At 37.5% G+C, this 21,270-nt stretch overlaps 1 protein-coding gene across 1 annotated transcript in view; it reads left to right on the forward strand.

The window, feature by feature from the left end:
* The window catches only part of LOC309624795 (ankyrin repeat domain-containing protein 45-like), a 159,397-nt gene that overhangs the window by 125,929 nt on the left and 12,198 nt on the right, over nt 1–21,270 (forward strand). Inside the window, exons 25-29 of the mRNA XM_082383401.1 lie at nt 1,287–1,435; nt 3,564–3,689; nt 14,636–14,734; nt 16,846–17,013; nt 18,060–18,191. Of these exons, the coding sequence (XP_082239527.1) occupies nt 1,287–1,435; nt 3,564–3,689; nt 14,636–14,734; nt 16,846–17,013; nt 18,060–18,191 (674 nt within the window). The remainder of the gene's footprint in view (nt 1–1,286; nt 1,436–3,563; nt 3,690–14,635; nt 14,735–16,845; nt 17,014–18,059; nt 18,192–21,270) is intronic.

Genomic DNA, 21,270 nt, shown 5'->3' on the forward strand with positions numbered 1-21,270 from the left:
AGTCCTAGGATTTTATACAAAACTTCTCGGGTCTTTTTTTCTCATATGTGGGCTGTGGGCCAAGCTCTCAGTGTGTGCAGAAGTATCTAATAGAGAGCCTGGCATATGGTAACATCCTAACAAATGGACGTTATTGTAAAAGAAATAAAGCAAAACCACTTTGTATTCATAACCACATTGTAAGATGCCATATGGATTTATGAGGATCATACTTTCCACATCAAAACTGAAAGAACATGGTCTAATGAACGAAATTGTAAGTTTGGAGACAATAGGTCAGAATATTTTGGCAGCGTCTCAGAAAATCCAGGACCCATTGTTTCCATTTACGTATTAAGCAGATTTTTATTTCCGTGCTTTTAAAGATTAGGGGCCTAGGAGTTGCTGTTTTATGTTTTAGACCACTATGGAATATTACGAAGTTTTCTTGATTCAGTCATGTGAAAGGGAGTGCCTGTTCCTATGTGGTTACTGCAACCTATTACTGAATGCTAATTATATCAGGAATTGTGTTAATGGCTTTATATGCATTATTTCATTTAATCTGTATAATTGCTCCATGAGGCAAATACCATTATCATCTTCATTTTATAGATAATGAAACTGAGGCTTAGAAAGGTTAACTCCCCTGAGGTCCTATGGATGGTAAGTGGTGAGCTAGATCTCAAGCCCAGGTGTATCAGACACTAAAACCTATGTTCTCCACCATGGTGTCCTTCATTTCACTGCTCAGCTCATTTCAGTTAAAAAATGATTGAGTACCTTCCAGATGTCAGGCGTTGTGCTCAAGGTTAGGATTACAAGGATGAAACAGATGCAGTTTAAGCCTTGACTCCCAGTCAGTCCCTTGACTTCTCATGCTTGTTGAGGAGGAAAAATATGAGATTTGATCTCAGAAAGACCCACCAGCGAAAGTCCAGGGGCACTTTTATTCAGTCATTTGTTCATCCACCCACCAAAAATTATATAATATGGAGGATGAGAGAAATAAGGAAAAATAATAATATTATAATGTAATGAGTTCATAATGTAGATATGTAGGAGATGCCATGGGAATAAGATGGAGTGATTTTCTCTTAGCTGGTGAAGGAAGCCTTTTTTCAATTCTCTCATCCGTAAAATAAAGATGAAAATAACTTTAGTCCTACTGGTCTCACAAGTTCTATATGAGACAAGAATGAAAGGATATTGTATAAATACTTTGGAAATTATAAACTATTATGCAAATATTTGTTATTATTGTGGTTATTGAATTGTTTGCTTACTGATAATTTTATTTGCTTCAGGACTCATAGAGCATGAGGGTCGTGATGTTGTCATTGCTTTGAAGACTAAGCAGGCAATCCGGAACGTGATTGCTAAAGCTCTGAAAAGCCTCACCTTCCTTTGGTCAAGAGGCATTATTGATAAACATGAGGGCATTGAGATGAATAAGGTAAGAAAGCAATTTTCCATATTGCTGGATTCCATAAGCCGAACACTCAAGCCTGCAGTGCTACTCTAGCAGAGTGTAATTAGTGAGGGAGATTGGGAAAAGGGTGAGTCATGACAGTTGTAAACTTTGTAATTGCCTAAGTCTTTGTTAATGCCAATGGCAACTAGTGCCAGCACTACCTGGTTCACTCCATGTCAAAACCACTTGGTTGCAAGTAACAGAACCAATCTGAGCTAGGTTTAGCAAAGAAATGGAGTTGGAGGATTTATTATAAGGACACAGAGCACTTTACAGATCCCATGGTAACCAGACCACATGGCCAGACCTCAGGAAGGGACTTGAACAATGACCTAGAAAGCTTTCAGATTCTGCATTTCTTATCAGGGTTGCCCCTCTGTGGAATCTTCTTTTGGCTCCCTCTACAAAGTCATTAGATTTTTCTGCCTGTCTGTCCATTGGTGGAATATGTAATGCCCAGGCCCACCAGCTGTGGCAAGGGAGGTGGTAATTTCATAATGTTAACATAGACAGGAGGGGACTATCGTGTGTGTGTGTGTGTGTGTGTGTGTGTGTGTGTGTGTGAGTGTGTGTGTGTGTGTGTGTTGGTGAAGATCAGGGAGGGGACAGTTCTGAGAGGAACAGGGAGGACACCCTAAGTGGTTAGCTGATAAATGGACTTTTGAAAAATTATAAATTTGCAAAAAAAAATTAGGAACATAAGACAGAGGAAAAAATGTTTAATGTTTAATCCTACCACTCTATCACTTCTACCATCTAGACTGCAAATTGTGAAAATAGGAAAGTTTTTTTCTATTCTGTACAATGGTGTATCGGCTTCCTAGCATAAAAAAGAAAAATGGAAGTTCTGGTCCCACATTCTGCCTGTGTATTCCCAAGGATAAGCTGCTCCTGGGTGTCACATGCTTTTCCTTGTCACTGGTCCCTTTCAGCCACAGGCCACATGGACTGTGCTTCTGGATATTTCCTGCACATAGTCCCTCTCCTTGGCCCCAGAAGGGAAGTGGGCGTGGGCCAGGCCAGCTTTCCCTGTTATAGCTCTACCTCATTAGTCTATAAGGTCATGGCACAGGACTAAATGGGTAATATGATTTCTCCTTAGTGTCTGTCAAAGGGACGAAAAAGACCGCTTTACAGTATTCTTCAAGTTACACCTCTGTGCACATTGTGTTTTGTATTTTTGTATATTGTTCCCTTCTTACTTTGGATATTGTATAAGATTCAATTGAATGCTTGATACCCATTAGTTAAAATAAATAAATAATAGCCCTTATGAAGAGAGAGTCTTATTTTTTCCTATAGGTTTATTTAGAAAGGTAATGGGTAAATCAATCATTCAACAGTTATTTATTGAATGCCTACTAACTGCCTAATTGTCAGCTAAAGAGATATAATTATCAATCCCAGGTCATAAAGAGCTAGGTAAATCTAGCCAGTTTAATTGAGTAAATATTTGTTGAACACCTACCACATGCCATGGGGTCTTGAAAAGTCCATGGACTCTTCCTCTTTTTTTCATTTAGTCACTTATTCAGCCAATCAACAAAAGTTACATGTAACAGATAAGTAGAAATAATAATACTACAATGTAATGAGTTCCATAAGGGAGATTTGTAAGAGATACCATGGGAATAAGGCAGGTAAGTGATTATCTCTTACCCGGTGGGGGGAATCAGAGAAGGCTTCTAAGAGGCTACAAAACTAGAAATATATCCTCCAAAATTAGAAGAACTTAGAGAAGCAAATTATTCACATGAAAAAAAATTTGAGAGAAAGTGGCATTAAATCATATGGTAATCAACTGTGAATTTTAGATAATTTGAGTTTAAGATAGGGTAGACTACAACTGTTAATTGGATTATAAAAATGATAAATTCAATATGAGTTAATATACCAGTGGAAATAGTAATAAAGAGAGTAATAAGGGGGAGAATAGGGACAAAAAAAAAAAAAAGGTTAGAGGACAATTTAAATAGGGTGAGAGAAGCTCTGAGTCAAAATCATGGTTAGATTTGCATAACAGTATTTTATTTAGATTTCCTTCATTTTTACTTAATGTCCCTTTTCTGTTACAGGATCTGATCACCATTATTTTGATTGTTCCTTTTAGGTGCTTCTTGCAAAAATAAAATCACTGAATAACTTTCCAATGGCAATTCCGCCCCCTACTCCTGACAAATATCTTCATAATATCATTTGGCTAGAAAATAAAGATGTTCTCATTGAGTTCTTCAAGGTAAAGATTCTGTCTTCTATTCTAGCTCAGGTTCAATGATAATTGTTTTTCATTTTTTCCACTCCCTAATGCAAGATTAACAAAAAAACTTATCCAAAGCAAGAATCCTTTAATGACCAGTGAAGGGTAAGTCAAAACGGAGGCCTAGAAAACCCCAGAAGAGTAGATTTCATTTTGAGCCTAAAGGGCAAAGATATTTTTTATAATTGCTTATCTGCTTAGGGTGAGTTATCTATGTTTCCTGATTATTACCAATTCCATCTTAGCCTCTGTGCCAGAGACTGTTCTAGGTTTGGGGATATGGCAGTGAACAAAATAAATAAGTCCCTGCTTTCATGGACTTTGTATTTTATGGATAGAGATTGACAATAAACACACCCACGAGTAAATGTATAGTCTGTCAGATGGTGACAAATGCTATATGGAGAAAAGGTGAAAAAAGGGAATATAGCTAGACAGCTATTTTATATGGGTGGTTAGGGAAGACTGCTCTAATAAGTTTCCTTTGGAAAAAGATCTGAAATAAGTGTGGGAGCATACCATATAGATACCCAGGAGAAGGCAAGTGCAATGCCCTGAGGTGTGTTGTGTTCAAGGAACATCACAAAGGCCCCTGTGGTCGGAACAATGATGGAGGGAGGAGATGAAGCCTGAGCAGTTGTGGAGAGCCTGAGTTTGTAGATCTTTGTAGGTCATTGTAAGGACTTTGGCTTTTACTCTGAATTAAATGGAAACAGATTGAAAGGTTTGAAGAGAGAAGAGACATGATCTAACTTATACTTAGAAATGATCATCTGTTGATGTGTTGAGAACAGGTTGTAAGGGGTCAAGAGCAAGCCAGGGAATCCAGTTAGGAGGTGATTACAATAATGTAGGCAAGAGATGACAGTGGCTTGGATGAGTGAAAGTGGTGAGAAATGGTCAGACTCTTGATAGGTTTTGAAGAGAGAGCATATAGATGTTGATGGAGTGAATGTTAGAGAGAAGGAATGACTTCTAGGATTTTAGTCTGAAATTAGAAAATAGTCTGAAAATAGAGTAACCATTTACTTGGATGGGGAAGAGAAGATTTATATGGGGAGGGACAAGAAGTTGCTTCTGAAGAGGTTAAATTTGAGCAAGCTATTAGACATCCAAGTGGAACTGCTAAGTAGGCAGTTAGATACATGACTGGAAGGCAGGTGGGAGGCCAAACCGGAGAAAGACATTTCAGAGCTGTCAGCATAGAGCTGATATTTAAGGTCTTGAAACTTGATAATTTAAGGAATTATTATAGACAACCAAGGATCGAGTCTTGAGCTATCCAACATTTAGAGGTGGGGAGATGAGGAAGAATTAGCAAAAAGAATTGAGGATAGAAAAAGTGATCAGATTGATGGTTACCAGAGGTGGGGAGAGGAAGCTGGGTGAATTGAAGTGGGTCAAAGGGTACAAACGTCCAAGTTATAAGATAAATACTGGGTATACAACATGATGACTGTAGTTACATAGTCATATATTTATAGTATGTTTGAAAGCTGCTAAGAGAGTAGATTCTAAAAGTGCTTATCACAAGGAAAAAAATTTTTTTTGTAACTATATGAGGTGATGTATGTTAACTAAACTTATTGTAGTAATCATTTTGCAATATGTGTATGTCAAGTCATTATGCTGTACACCTTAAACTTATATAGTGCTGTACGTCAATTATATCTCAATAAAACTGGGAAAAAAAGAATTGAGTTATGTATCACATAGGAGGAAAATAAAAAAGAATGGTGTCCCAGAGCCAAGTGAAGAAAATATTTCAAGAAGGAGAAAGTGATCAACTATGTCAAATGAGGCTGAGAGATCAAATAAGATGAAGACTGAAAATTAACTATTAGATTTAATAATGTAGAGGTCAGTTTTTTAAAAAAGAGGATCTGTAAATCTGAATTTTTAGGTGAAAATTCCAAAATTTTAAAACTTGGTAACAAGTTCAGAATTTTAAAAATACAGTGCAAGCCAAACAAAATATATCTGTGGATTGGGTGTGACTCACAGACCACCAATTTGTGGCTTTAGTTTTAAATGGCTATTATATGAATTATAGGGATAATAACTTTTTTGTCAACTTGTTAAAACCTGTTAGATTTTTGGAATCAGGAAAACTCTTTGACGAAGAACAGTACTTGTTTTACTACAAATTTGGTTGTACTGTACCTTGTTGTCTAGTCATGGAGATATATGTCATCTGTTTATCCATAATGAGGGGACATTCTCCTTGTTTTCTAGAAAGACAGTGATCATAGTGGAGTTTCTACTGAGCTTTGAATGTCTGATTTCATTTAGGCCATACTAATGTTTTCTTCATGCCAGAAATATTTGAATTTTTCTTTTGAAATTGATTTCATATTTTGAATTGAGTTAAATTAAGACTTCTTTGGTTGAAAGTAACAAAACCCTACTTGAACTAGTTTAAGCAAAAGAGGAGCTTACTGAAAATATATTGTGGTGGTATACAGAAGCTAAGAAACAGTTGACAAACTAACCTTGAGCAGGGTGGGAATCAGGCCAGCTCTGGGATGTCAGTGGTAGGAATTTGTGGACCCTTCCTGTAGCACTTGGCTATGATGACTCAGTTCTCAACTCCCAGGCTCTTTGTCTCTCAGTTCAAATTCTTGAGAGAGAAATCCAACTGGCTTAGCTTGAACCAGATCTCCAGCTTTGGGAAGGACAAGTGTGGCTGTGAGGGGGAGGAAACCTGATGGGCAGGGGCCATTGGGGGTAGTTTGGAAAACAGACCTCAAATAAACGAGGGTGGGAGGTGAGGGATGGGCCTGGACTGGAAAGAAGGTATCTAAAGGGTGTTTATTACAATCTGCATCCTGTTCAGTTTTTTAAAATATCCAACTTGAAAATAAAATTTGAATTTGGGGTTCTTTATAGGTAATATTTTCACAAGTATAATTAATGGACCATCCTGCAGTGAATGGGGGAGGAATGGGAAAAACAATGAGAGAGAACTCCAGACATTAATGGTTTCCATACACCTGAGGTGACTTTATAACCAGGGCACAACCTTCTTCTCCTCCTTAACCTGCCATGCCAATGCAAAGCTGCCGGACCCTCTCCACCCACTTACAGATCCGGCTCACTCTTTAAGTGGCCCTTTTCCTTAATATGTTGGTTCTTGATAGCCATTTAAGTCAGATTTCATTAGGGTAAAGAAAAATGTGATGAATTGGGAGCACATGGGCATTATTCTCATTAGGAACAGCCCAGGGATTGCGTGGATAACTAAAATTCCTATAATAAACAAAACAAACACCCCTCATTGTAGACATTGATTTCAGTCTTGGTCTCCATCACAGCAACAATAGTTAATTTTCACTACTCCTCCCTTCTTTCACCCTCCAACTGGTGTGGTTAATTAAAAAGGTAATAGTATATGAAGATAAGCCTAAAGACAACAGTTGGAAAAAAAAGGTCCAAAAGAGCTAGAGGCAGGATTTCAGAATGGCACCTGGGAGATTGGTTCAAGATGGCAGAGTAGAAGGATGTCCACTCACTCCCTCCTGCATGAGCACCGGAATCACAACTAACTACTGAACAATCATCGACAGGAAGACACTGGAACTCACCAAAAAAGATACCCCACATCCAAAGACAAAGGAGAAGCTGCAACAAGACGGTAGGAGGGGCACAATCACAATAAAATCAAATCCCATAATTGCTGGGTGGGTGACTCACAAACCAGAGAACAATTATACCACAGAAGTCCACCCACTGGAGTGAAGGTTCTGAGCCCCACGTCAGGCTTCCCAACCTGAGGGTCCAGCAACGGGAGGAGGAATTCCCAGAGAATCAGACTTTGAAGGCTAGTGGGATTGGATTGCAGGACTTTGACGGGACTGGGGGAAACAGAGACTCCACTCTAGAAGGGCACACACAAAGTAGTGTGCACATCAGGACCCAGGGGAAGGAGCAGTGACCCCATAGGAGACTGAACCAGACCTACCTGCTAGTGTTGGAGGGTCTCCTGCAGAGGCGGGGCGTGGCTGTGGCACACTGCTGGGACAAGGACACTGACAGCAGAAGTTCCGGGATGTACTCCTTGGCGTGAGCCCTCTCAGAGTCTGCCATTAGCCCCACCAAAGAGCCTGTAGGCTCCAGTGTTGGGTTGCCTCAGGCCAAACAACCAACAGGGAGGGAACTCAGCCCCATCAGCAGACAAGCAGATTAAAGTTTTACTGAGCTCTGCCCACCAGAACAACACCCAGCTCTACCCACCATCAGTCCCTCCCATCAGGAAGCTTGCACAAGTCTCTTAGGTAGCCTCATCCACCAGAGGGCAGACAGCAGAAGCAAGAAGAACTACAGTCCTGCAGCCTATGGAACAAAAACCACATTCACAGTAAGATAGACAAAATGAAAAGGCAGAGGACTATGTACCAGATGAAGGAACAAGATAAAACCCCAGAAAAACAACTAAATGAAGTGGAGGTAGGCAACCTTCCAGAAAAAGAATTCAGAATAATGATAGTGAAGATGATCCAGGACCTCAGAAAAAGAATGGTGGCAAAGATCGAGAAGATGCAAGAAATGTTTAACAAAGACCTAGAAGAATTAGAGAACAAACACCTAGAAGAATTAAAGAACAAACAAAGAGAGATGAACAATATAATAACTGAAATGAAAAATACACTAGAAGGAACCAATAGCAGAATAACTGAGGCGGATAAGTGACCTGGAAGACAGAATGGTGGAATTCACTGCCACAGAACAGAATAAAGAATAAAGAATGAAAATAAATGAAGACAGCCTAAGAGACCTCTGGGACAACATTAAACGCACCAACATTTGCATTGTAGGGGTCCCAGAAGGAGTAGAGAGAAAGGACCTGGGAAAATATTTGAAGAGATTATGGTCAAAAACTTCCCGAACATTGGAAAGGAAAGAGGCACCCAAGTACAGGAAGTGCAGAGAGTCCCAGGCAGGATAAACCCAAGGAGAAACACGCTGAGACACATAGTAATCAAACTGACAAAAATTAAAGACAAAGCAAAATTATTAAAAGCCACAAGGGAAGAACGACAAATAACATACAAGGGAACTCCCATAAGGTTAACAGCTGATTTCTCAGCAGAAACTCTACAAACGAGAAGGGAGTGGCGTGATATATTTAAAGTGATGAAAGGGAAGAACCTACAACTGAGATTACTCTGCCTGGCAAAAATCTCATTCAGATTCGATGGAGAAGTCAAAAGCTTTACAGGCAAGCAAAAGCTAAGAGAATTCAGCACCACCAAACCAATTCTACAACAAATGCTAAAGGAACTTCTTAGTGGGAAACACAAGAGAAGAAAAGGACCTACAAAAACAAACCCAAAACAATGAAGAAAATGGTGACAGGAACATACATATTGATAATTACCTTAAATGTGAATGGATTAAATGCTCCAACCAAAAGACACAGGCTTGCTGAATGGATACAAAAACAAGACCCATATATATGCCATCTACAAGAAACCCACTTCAGACCTAGGGACACATACAGACTGAAAGTGAAGGGATGGAAAAAGATATTCCATACAAATGGAAGTCAAAAGAAAGCTGGAGTAGCAATTCTCATATCAGACAAAATAGACTTTAAAATAAAGACTATTACAAGAGAAAAAGAAGGACACTACATAATGATCAAGGAATCAATCCATGAAGAAGTTATAACAATTGTAAATATTTATGCAGCCAACATAGGAGCATCTCAATATATAAGGCAAATGCTAACAGCCATAAAAGGGGAAATCAACAGTAACACAGTAATAGTAGGGGACTTTCACACCCCACTTTCACCAATGGACAGATCATCCAAAATGAAAATAAATAAGGAAACACAAGCTTTAAATGAGACATTAAACAAGATGGACTTAATTGATATTTATAGGACATTCCATTGGGAAACAACAGAATACACTTTCTTCTCAAATGCTCATGGAACATTCTCCAGGATAGACCATATCTTGGGTCACAAATCAAGCCTTGGTAAATTTAAGAAAATTGAAATCATATCAAGTATCTTTTCCGACCACAACGCTATGAGACTAGATGCCAATTACAGGAAAAAAACTGTAAAAAATACAAACACATGGAGGCTAAATAATATGCTCCTAAATAACCAAGAGATCACTGAGGAAATCAAAGAAAAATTTAAAAATACCTAGAAACAAATGACAATGGAAACACGATGACCCAAAACCTATGGGATGCAGCAAAAGCAGTTCTAAGAGGGAAGTTTATAGAAATACAATCCTACCTCAAGAAACAAGAAACATCTCAAATAAACAACCTAACCTTACACCTAAAGCAATTAGAGAAAGAAGAAAAAAAAAAACCCAAAGTTAGCAGAAGGAAAGAAATCATAAAGATCAGATCAGATGTAAATGAAAAAGAAATGACGGAAACAATAGCAAAGATCAACAAAACTAAAAGCTGGTTCTTGGAGAAGATAAAAAAAATTGATAAACCATTAGTCAGACTCATCAAGAAAAAAAGGGAGAAGACTCAAATCAACAGAATTAGAAATGAAAAAGGAGAAGTAACAGCTGCACTGCAGAAATACAAAGGATCATGAGAGATTGCTACAAGCAACAATATGCCAATAAAATGGACAACCTGAAAGAAATAGAAATTCTTAGAAAAGCACAACCTTCCAAGACTGAACCAGGAAGAAATAGAAAATAGAAACAGACCAATCACAAGCACTGAAATTGAAACTGTGATTAAAAATCTTCCAACAAACAAATGCCCAGGACCAGATGGCTTCACAGGCGAATTCTATCAAACATTTAGAGAAGAGCTGACACCTATCCTTCTGAAACTATTCCAAAGTATAGCAGAGGGATGAACACTCGCAAACTCATTCTATGAGGCCACCATCACCCTGATACCGAAACCAGACAGAGATGTCACAAAAAAAGAAAACTACAGGCCAATATCAGTGTTGAACATAGACGCAAAAATCCTTAACAAAATACTAGCAAACAGAATCCAACAGGACATTAAAAGGATCATACACCATGATCAAGTGGGGATTATCCCAGGAATGCAAGGATTCTTTAACGTACGCAAATCAATCAATGTGATATACCATATTAACAAATTGAAGAATAAAAACCATATGATCATCTCAACAGATGCAGAAAAAGCTTTTGAGAAAATTCAACACCATTTATGATAAAAAAAACTCTCCAGAAAGTGGGCATAGAGGGAACCTACCTCAACATAATAAAGGCCATATATGACAAACCCACAGCAAACATCATTCTCAATGGTGAAAATCTGAAAGCATTTCCTCTAAGATCAGGAAAAAGACAAAGATGTCCACTCTCACCACTATTATTCAACATAGTTTTGGAAGTCGTAGCCACGGCAATTAGAGAAGAAAAAGAAATAAAAGGAATCCAAATTGGAAAAGAAGAAGTAAAACTGTCACTGTTTGCAGATAACATGATACTATACATAGAGAATCCTAAAGATGCTACCAGAAAACTACTAGAGCTAATCAATGAATTTGGTAAAGTAGCAGGATACAAAATTAATGCACAGAAATCTGTTGCATTCCTATACACTAATGCTGAAAAACCTGAAAGAGAAATTAAGGCAACACTCCCATTTACCATTGCAACAAAAAGATTAAAATACCTAGGAATAAACCTACCCAAGGAGACAAAAGACTGTATGCAGAAAACTGTAAGACACTGATGAAAGAAATTAAAGATGATACCAACAGATGGAGAGATATACCATGTTCTTGGATTGGAAGAATCAACATTGTGAAAATGACTATACTACCCAAAGCAATCTACAGATTCAATGAAATCCCTATCAAACTACCAATGGCATTTTTCACAGAACTAGAACAAAAAATTGCACCATTTGTATGGAAATGCAAAAGACCCCGAATAGCCAAAGCAATCTTGAGAAAGAAAAACGGAGCTGGAGGAATCAGACTCCCTGACTTCAGACTATATTACAAAGCTACAGTAATCAAGACAGTATGGTACTGGCGCAAAAACAGAAATATAGATCAATGGAACAGGATAGAAGCCCAGAGATAAACCCACGCATATATGGTCACTTTATCTTTGATAAAGGAGGCAAGAGTATACAATGGAGAAAAGAAAGCCTGTTCAGTAAGTGGTGCTGGGAAAACTGGACAGCTACATGTAAAAGAATGAAATTAGAACACTTCCTAACACCATACACAAAAATAAACTCAAAATGGATTAAAGACCTAAAGGAAAGGCCAGACACTATAAAACTCTTAGAGGAAAACATAGGCAGAACACTCTGTGACATAAATCACAGCAAGATTCTTTTTGACCCACCTCCCAGAGAAATGAAAATAAAACAAAAATAAACAAATGGGGCCTAATTAAACTTCAAAGCCTTTGCACAGCAAAGAAACCATAAACAAGACGAAAAGACAACCCTCAGAATGGGAGAAAATATTTGCAAATGAAGCAACTGACAAAGGATTAATCTCCAAAATATACAAGCAGCTTATGCAGCTCAATGTCAAAAAAACAAAAAACCCAATCCAAAAATGGGCAGAAGACCTAAATAGACATTTCTCCAAAGAAGATATACAGATTGCCAACAAACACATGAAAAGATGCTCAACATCACTAATCATTAGAGAAATGCAAATCAAAACTACAGTGAGGTGTCACCTCCCACCAGTCAGAATGGCCATCATCAAAAAATCTACAAACAGTAAATTCTGAAGAGAGTGTGGAGAAAAGGGAATCCTCTTGCACTGTTGGTGGGAGTGTAAATTGATACAACCACTATGGAAAACAGTATGGAGGTTCCTTAAAAAACTAAAAATAGAACTACCATATGACCCAGCAATCCCACCGCTGGGCATATACCCTGAGAAAACCATAATTATAATGGGCCATGCCACGTAGAGGGGTGGGATAGGGAGTGTAGGAAGAAGACACAAGAGGGAGGAGATATGGGGATATATGTATATGTATAGCTGATTCACTTTGTTATAACAGCAGAAACTAACACACCATTGTAAAGCAATTATACTCCAATAAAGATGTTAATAAATAAATTTTAAAAAAAAGGGTCATGTACCACAGTGTTCATTGCAGCACTATTTACATTAGCCAGGACATGGAAGGAACCTAAGTGTCCATCGACAGATGAATGGATAAAGAAGATGTGGCACATATATACAATGGAATATTACTCAGCCATAAAAAGAAACCAAATTGAGTTATTTGTAGTGAGGTGGATGGACCTAGAGTCTGTCATACAGAGTGAAGTAAGTCAGAAAGAGAAAAACAAATACCATATGCTAACACATATGTATGGAATCTAAAAAAAAAAAGTTCTACTGAACCCAGGGGCAGGACAGGAGTAAAGACACAGACATAGAGAATGGACCTGAGGACAGTGGGAGGGGGTAGGGTAAGCTGGGACGAAGTGAGAGAGTAGCATTGACATATATACACTACCAAATGTGAAATAGATAGCTAGTGGGAAGCAGCTGCATTGCACAGGGAGATCAGCTCGGTGCTATGTGACCACCTAGAGGGGTGGGATAGGGCGGGTGGGAGGGGATATGGGGATATATGTATGCATATGGCTGATTCACTTTGTTATACAGCAGAAACTAACACAACACTGTAAAGCAATTATACTCCAATAGAGATGTTAAAAAAAAAAGATAACTAATAAAAACATGCTGTATTTAAAAAAAAAAAAAAAAGAATGGCACCTGCCAAAAAAAAAAAAAGAAAAAACAAGGTCTGAATAATACATAAGGGGGATAATTGGCTTTAGGTGAGCTTTTAAAAAAATATTGTGAAGTCATCCATGTTTATTTCTACACTGTGAAATAAATCAGAAGTGAAAACCTTTCACTCCCCACCCCACACTTCGAGATAACAACTATGCGTGACTTAAAAGTATGTTTCCCACACATCTTTGTAAACTGCAAATCTGTCACCATAATTCTCCTGTTACAAACCTTTTAGTGGCTACCCCCGGTTTTGGGAAAAGCCCAGACTTTTTACCGTGCCTGTGAGCCCCTTGGAGACCTGGCTTCGGCTCACCTCTCCAGTCCTGCCTCCACCTGGGCTACAATATGACTTTCCTGGGCCCCAGGCACTTCTGCCTTTTCCTCCATAAAAAAAGCACCAAAAAATTATACTTTATGATCGTGTTAGTATAAAGATGAATATATTAGTATTAGATGTTTTAGTATTAAGACATTTTACTCTACCTAAAAGTTCTTTTATTTTCTTTTGATTTTAAAAGAAACTAAAACATTGTTGTAAATCCCGAAAAGTACTGTGAACCCTGGACACTGTGCCTATTGATGCCTAATGGATAACTCAGCCCTGGTCTCCACCCCTCCTTGCCTGCCTGAGATGTACTGAATCTTCTGTGGTTACCCCCAGTGCAGTTATTCTGTTTGCTTCTGGGTCTTTGCATAAACTGAATCCTCTGCCGTAAATGGTCGTCAACTCATCGTATCCTGGCTATCTGTTACTCTTCCTTCAGGTCTCAGCTTAGCTGTTCCTTCCTCTGTGAAGTGTCCCCTGGACACCCAAGACAGGACCCTGTGGCCTTTCTGAATTTTTTTCCCAGAGTGCCATGCCCCTGTCTCCTGATCAGAATTATTACACTTTATTGTAAACATTTATCCAACCTAGCATTTATTGGGTGTTTCTACCACTCTGCTAGGTCCTAAGCACAAAGTCTACAATTTTCTTGCTTGTCCCTTTTTTACCTAAAAGTTAATGAGGTATGCAAAAATGTTGTAATTCATTAAGAAACCGAAGAATATAGTTTGTTTTTATGCTTTAAAATCTTATTTCTATTTACAGAAGTAGACTGTAAAGATTTGTGTTAATTCTCTTTTTCTTTCATTTTCTTTTCTTCTTCTTTTTTGTTTCTTTCAGGAGAGAGCCAAACTTGCCTATTTTGACTATGGAGATGTCATTTGTAAAGAAGGTGAAATGCCACAAGGAATCTACTTAATTATTTCAGGAATGGCGATCGTAAGGGACTATTTATTATTTACTGAAAATGTATTTTGAAATATGTAATTATCACATAAGGAGAAATTTAGGAACTAAGATATTTTGAAATTTTTAACATAATTTGTTTTCCAGATGAAACCATTTCTGTTCAGAGTGAACACTACAGCTGAGAGATAAATACCCACCATCCGAAAGGTGCTTCCCATCTTACAAAATGCTTTCATAATTATTACTTATTCCTCACAACAGTCCTGGGAGGAACAGTCTTTTCCGTGATGTTCAGATAAGGAACCCAATACTTGGAGTGGTTGGGTTACTCACCTAAAGGAAATGAGTGTCAAGAATGAGGAAATACACCACAACATCAGTTTCTCCCAGAGGTCAGATAGGATGAAAATCATACAATTTTTAACCCGTAGGAGGCTTTTGGTGTCAGTAGAATGATAGGGACAAGAATCCTTTAGAAACTGAATACTAGTAGCTGAATCCATGGGTGAGCCCCAGCTATGACCAACATAATTCCTAGATGACATTTACAAGTGACAAACCCTTATTATAGTGCAAATAATATATTTGGCTTTCTATTTTTGGAATGGGTGTTTCAGACCTTAAAAATACCAAAATTAATCATGGAAATAAACTATTATAGTAAATCCTAACTAACACATGTATAGCATTTATTAAGTGTCAGGCACTTTTCATTCATCCATTCACTCATTCATTCAACAAATATTTACTTCATTACTATCATGCAGCAGGCACTGCTCATTCTAGGCATAGAATCGACAAAAACAAAAATCGCTGTCTTCTTAGAGTTTAATTCTAGTAGAGGCATAGAAGGAGATGGGACAATGGACAAAATACATAGGTTAAATATATAGTATGTTAGCGGTGATGGAGAGATGAAGATGGCTAATTGTGACATTTAAAAGGATGGTCGAGAATGGCAGTATGTTATGACATTTAATCCTTACATCAACCTCATGTAAGGTGGAAAACTGATGGACAGAGAAATCAATTCATTTGTCCCCCCGCCACCAATCTTTGACAACTATTTCCTCTTCTACTTTTGAGGGCTCATGTGATTACATTGGGCCCAACAGGATAATCCAGAATCACCTCTTTAAGTTTAGCTGATTAGCAGTAACCTGAATTCTATCTGCAAAATCCCTTCACAGCAGTTCATAGATTAATGTTTGATTGAATAGCAAAGAGACAGGAATCTTGGAAGGATTTCTTTAGAATTCTGCTTACCACAGATGTTATCCCCTTTCCTTGGTTTGCAAAAAAGCAGAGACATTCTTGATTACTCAGAAGGCCTTTGAACTGCATTCAAAATTAAATTAAAAAAATATCAAGTCCTTTGGAAGCATGAATGCCTCTAAACGTTTGAATGATAATCACTAGGAGAGGGTACAGTTTTCATAGCAACTCCTTCAGTGACCTTTTTTTCCGTTTCCTGTGTCTTGAACAATAGCTTTCCTCTTTGATATTTACAGCTAATCTTTCTGGAAAGTTGTGTAATCCTTCTGGTTGATTCCTGCATCTTCCTCCTGAAATCTGATACCTTTCTTTACCCCCACCCACACTTACCAGTTCTTTTCCTGAAGTAACCCAACCGTCCTGTGTTCATCCTAAAACCTTTTCCTGTTAATGTCTCATGGTAATTATTCTTAAGCATCTTACGGGAAGCAAGGCTTCTACTGAAATCGCGGCTTGGTTTGGAGGCATATTAATTCGTGATATCCGATTTATGCATCCATGCAACCAGAAGTTTTTTCCACCTGAGACACTAGCCTATTATGCTAAGAATATCTAATAGACTTAGAGTGGGTGCTTGCATTAGTGGCAGACTGCAGTGACTACTTTTGGTGGAATTTTTATACAAGGAAGGTAAATAGGGGTCATCTGTAAAGCTAAAGATTAGAAACAATGTTGCCTTGGAGAGTTGAAATGTGAAAGAAACCATGATTCTTGTGAAGCCTAATTCCTCCTTTACACCTGAAAGGATTCATAAAGAATCTTTTCCTTCCACTGTAATAATTGCAAGAAAAACTGGGAGCTCCTGGGGTTTGGTCAAGGGCTTTTAATTTTATATTTCCCTTGGCACAATTTTTTCCCCTTTGCAGTTGCAGAGTTCACCTCCTACCTTTGGAATAGACAGGAGCCTCAGCGCTGATAGAGAGTCCATGACCAGGTTTACAGAGTACTGTACTAGTGGAGACATAATTGGAGAGTTGAGCTGTCTGCTTAAGCGTGAAATTGAATATACTGCCATCTGTGAAACTATTTTACAGGTAAGAAACTGGTTCCGTCTATATTGTGGGTTGATAGTTAATTCTTCCTCAAGTCAATAAGGAGTGCCAGCATCTTTGCTTCCTCTGGGCTCTGATATCTTACTTAGTCACCCAACCAGCTACTGTGAAGCAGTGTAGACTAGCCGAGAGGCCAATTTAGTGTCTCACATCTGCTATGGGATCTGGAGGGTGATATTTTAACCAAGGAGACTATGCCAGTTTTTTTTATTAAAAGAAAATATCTAACTTTTGATGTTAGGAAGATAAGGAAAATATATATGTAAAGTGCCTGGCATGTTTAGGTGCTCAATAAATGGCCACCATAATGAGAGTGGTGTTTTTAAAGTATACTTGTGTTTCAACCCTCTTTCTTCCATTTTTCCCTTGCTAAGTAAGAAGTTTATTTAACAAATAAATGGCCTGATATTGCACTAGCTGTGGGCGATTCAAATTGAAATTAGTGAAAGTTCCCACTTACAAAGAATTTTCAAGCTTTTGGGACTGTTAGATGCAACAGAGCAGGATCCAGAGTCTTAGGAGTGTGACAAACAGAAAGGAATGTCGCCTTATCGGTTTCATACTATTTCATTTTTGGAAGAGGATAGAAGGCATAAATGTATTCACAAGCCTGAATTGAATTCACTGAAGTTCAGGTAATTGAACTTCAGTGAATTCTGAAAGAGTTGTCTTCCTTATTTGGATTGGCACTTTGCTGGAAACAAATACTATGAATGAGCCAATGTGACCTACTGTGACCATAAAAATAGATAAGTTTATGTGGCTTAGTTCCTTAATCTTGGGCTCATGATTATCCTACCTATTGACTGGTATAAAATTTCCTGGCCTGTTTTTACGTTTATAGCTTTAATTGGACTGTACATTTTATCATCTTACGCTTAAACGGCAGAGTATCATAATTACTATACTAGAGTTGATAGTTCTTTCTAGGAGGTTAGGTGAAGATGAAATCTACAGCCATTTTTTTTCTGATGGTCTTGTAATTTAGTTTCAAATCAAGCATACTGTTCAATACCTTGTCATTTCAGGCTTGCTTTATCTCCCTGGAGGATTTATATGAAGGCTTTGATGTCTTCTGGCCATCCCTGGAATATAAAATATGGCTGAAGCTTGCTCTCAGTATTGCCTATCAGTATTTTGAATCAAGTCTCATTGATGAGGTAAGTTGCATGATTAAAATATGAATGAAATTTTATTTACTGTATTTTTTACAAAATGCATTTCATATTTTGGAGACAAAGAAAGGAAGGTGTGTCTGATCTTTCAAAGTAATATTTCAGAGTCCTCATCACTCACTTATCCTGACTTCCTATAGGTCATCAGTCCCCTTGTGACAGCTGATTTTCCCAGGCTACCTGCAGTCATCCCTTAAAAATAATAAAGTCAGCAAATCTTAAATAAGTAGATCCCCAAGAATCAAGCATAACATTAATTAGAATGAGTTAATGAACATTCAGTCTGGTGTTTATTATAGTCTACTCTATCTACCTACGTTAATATAAATCTCCTGCCTTTTCAAATTTTTACTGAGTTTACTAAGCCTCATCTATGAACTTTCTCTCCAAAAAGTAGTGGTTCAAGTCTGTTCTTGGACTGGCACAATTTACAACCCCATATTTACGTCCCATTTAGTAATTTTTTGAGCCCCTATCATGAGTCAGCAACTGGAGAAGTGACAGACCTGAAGTTCAACAATATTCATTGAATTGTGAGATATATATATATCTGAATATAAATATTGGGTTAAAAAATTAGCATGTCTCAGGAGAATGAGAAGAGAAGCCACAGACTGGGAGAAAATATTTGCAAAAGACACATCAGATAAAGAACTATTATCCAGAATATACGAAGAGCTTTTAAAACTCAACAGTAGGAAAAAAAAACAGCCTGATTAAAAAATGGGCCAAAGATCATAACAGACACCTTATCAAAGAAGATATACGAATGACAAATAAACATAGGAAAAGATGCTCCACATCCTATGTCATCAGGGAAATGCAAATTAAAACAACAATGTGATACCACTACAAACCTATTAATTGGCCAATATTTGGAACACTGACAACACCAGTTGCTGGCAAGGGTATGGAGCAACAGGAACTCTCATTCATTGCTGGTGAGAATGCGAAATGGTACATAGCCACTTTGGAAGACAGTTTGGCGGTTTCTTACAAAAATAACATACTCTTGCCATATGACCCAGCAATCACTCTCTTTGATATTTACCCAAAGGAGTTCAAAACTTATGTCCACACAAAAACCTACACATGGATTTTTTAAAAAATTGAAGTATGTTTGATTTACAGTGTTCTCTTAGTTTCAGGTATACAGCAAAGTGATTCTGTTATATATATATATACATACATATATATATACTTTTTCCTTATATATTATTATAATATATTGAGTATAGTTCCCTGTGCTATACAGTAGGTCCTTGTTGGCTGTCTATTTTATATATAGTAGTGTGTATTTTATATATATTAGTGTGTATATGTTTATTCCTCCCTTCTCTTTCCCCTTTGGTAACCATAAGTTTGTTTTCTATGTCTGTGGGTCTATTTCTGTTTTGTATATAAGTTTATTTGTATCATTTTTTTTTAGATTCCACATATAAGTGATGTCATATGATATTTGTCTTTCTCTGTCTGACTTACTTCACTTAGTATGATAATCTCTAGGTCAATCCATGTTGCTGCAAATGGCATTATTTCATTCTTTTTTATGGCTGAATAATATTCCATTGAATATATATACCACATCTTCTTTATCCATTCATCTGTTGATGGACATTTACGTTGCTTCCATGTCTTGGCTATTGTAAATAGTGCTGCAATGAACATTGGGGTGCATATGTCTTTTCAAATTATGGTATTCTCTGGATATATGCCCAAGGATGGGATTGCGGGATCATATGGTAGCTCATTTTTAGTTTTTTAAGGAACCTCCATACTGTTCTCCACAGTGGCTGCACCAATTTACATTCCCACCAACAGCATAGGAGGGTTCCCTTTTCTCCACACCCTCTCCAGCATTTATTATTTGTAGACTTTTTGACGATGGCCATTCTGACCAGTGTGAGGTGATACCTCATGGTAGTTTTGATTTGCATTTCTCTAATTATTAGTGATGTTGAGCATCTTTTCATGTGCCTTTTGGCCATCTGCATGTTTTCTTTGGAGAAATGTCTGTTTAGATCTTCTGCCCATTTTTTGATCTGTTTGTTTGTTTTTTTGATATTGAGCTGTATGAGCTGTTCGTATATTTTGGAGATTAATCCCTTGTTGGTTGCATCATTTGCAAATATTTTCTCCCATTCTGTAGGTTTTCTGTTTGTTTGTTTATGAAAAACCTACACACAAATGTTTATAATACCTTATTCATAATTGCCAAAACTTGGAAGCAGTCAACCAAGATGTTTTTCAGTAGATGAGTGGATAAACTGTGGTACTTCCAGACAATGGAATATTATTCAGTGCTAAAAAGAAATGAGTTATTAAGCCATGAAAAAGACATGGAAGAAACTTAAATGCATATTACTACGTGAAAGAAGCCATCTGAAAAGGCTATATACTCTATGGTTCCAACAATAGGACTTTCTGGGAAAGGCAAAACTATGAAGACAATAAAAAGATCAATGGTTGCTAGGAGTTAGGGTGAGGAGGCATGAACAGGTAGAGCACAGAGGATTTTTAGGGCAATGAAAATACTCTACGATACATGTATGATGGATACCTGTCTTTATACATTTGTCCAAACCCATAGAATGTACAACACCAACAGTGAAACCTAATGTAAACTATGGACTTTGGGTGATTATGTGTATCAGTGTAGATTCAGTGGTTGTAATAAATGTACCACTCTGGTGGAGAATGTTGATAATAGGGGAGGCTATGCATGTATAAGGGCAAGGGGTTATGAGAAATCTCTGTACCTTCCTCTCAGTTTTGCTGTGAATCTAAAACTACTCTAAAAAATTGTCTTAAAAAATTAGCACATCATGCTAAGGCAGTCATGTTTCTTTTACTATGTGGCAATAATAATTTTCAGAAAAATTTTAACAGAAGGGTAAGGAGATTTAGATTCTTTTCCTTTTGCTTTGCCTCTTCATGAGCAGTAGGACAAGTTTAGAGTCTACTATGAAACTCCAGAGGAGAGAATTGGGACCCAAAAGTTGAAACTCTATGGAGTGAGACTTAACTCAATAATAAGGTGAATGTCCTTTCATTTTTAAAAAAT

This window comes from Balaenoptera borealis (genome assembly GCF_965194805.1).
Source record: "Balaenoptera borealis genome assembly, chromosome: 1".
NCBI lineage: Eukaryota > Metazoa > Chordata > Mammalia > Artiodactyla > Balaenopteridae > Balaenoptera > Balaenoptera borealis.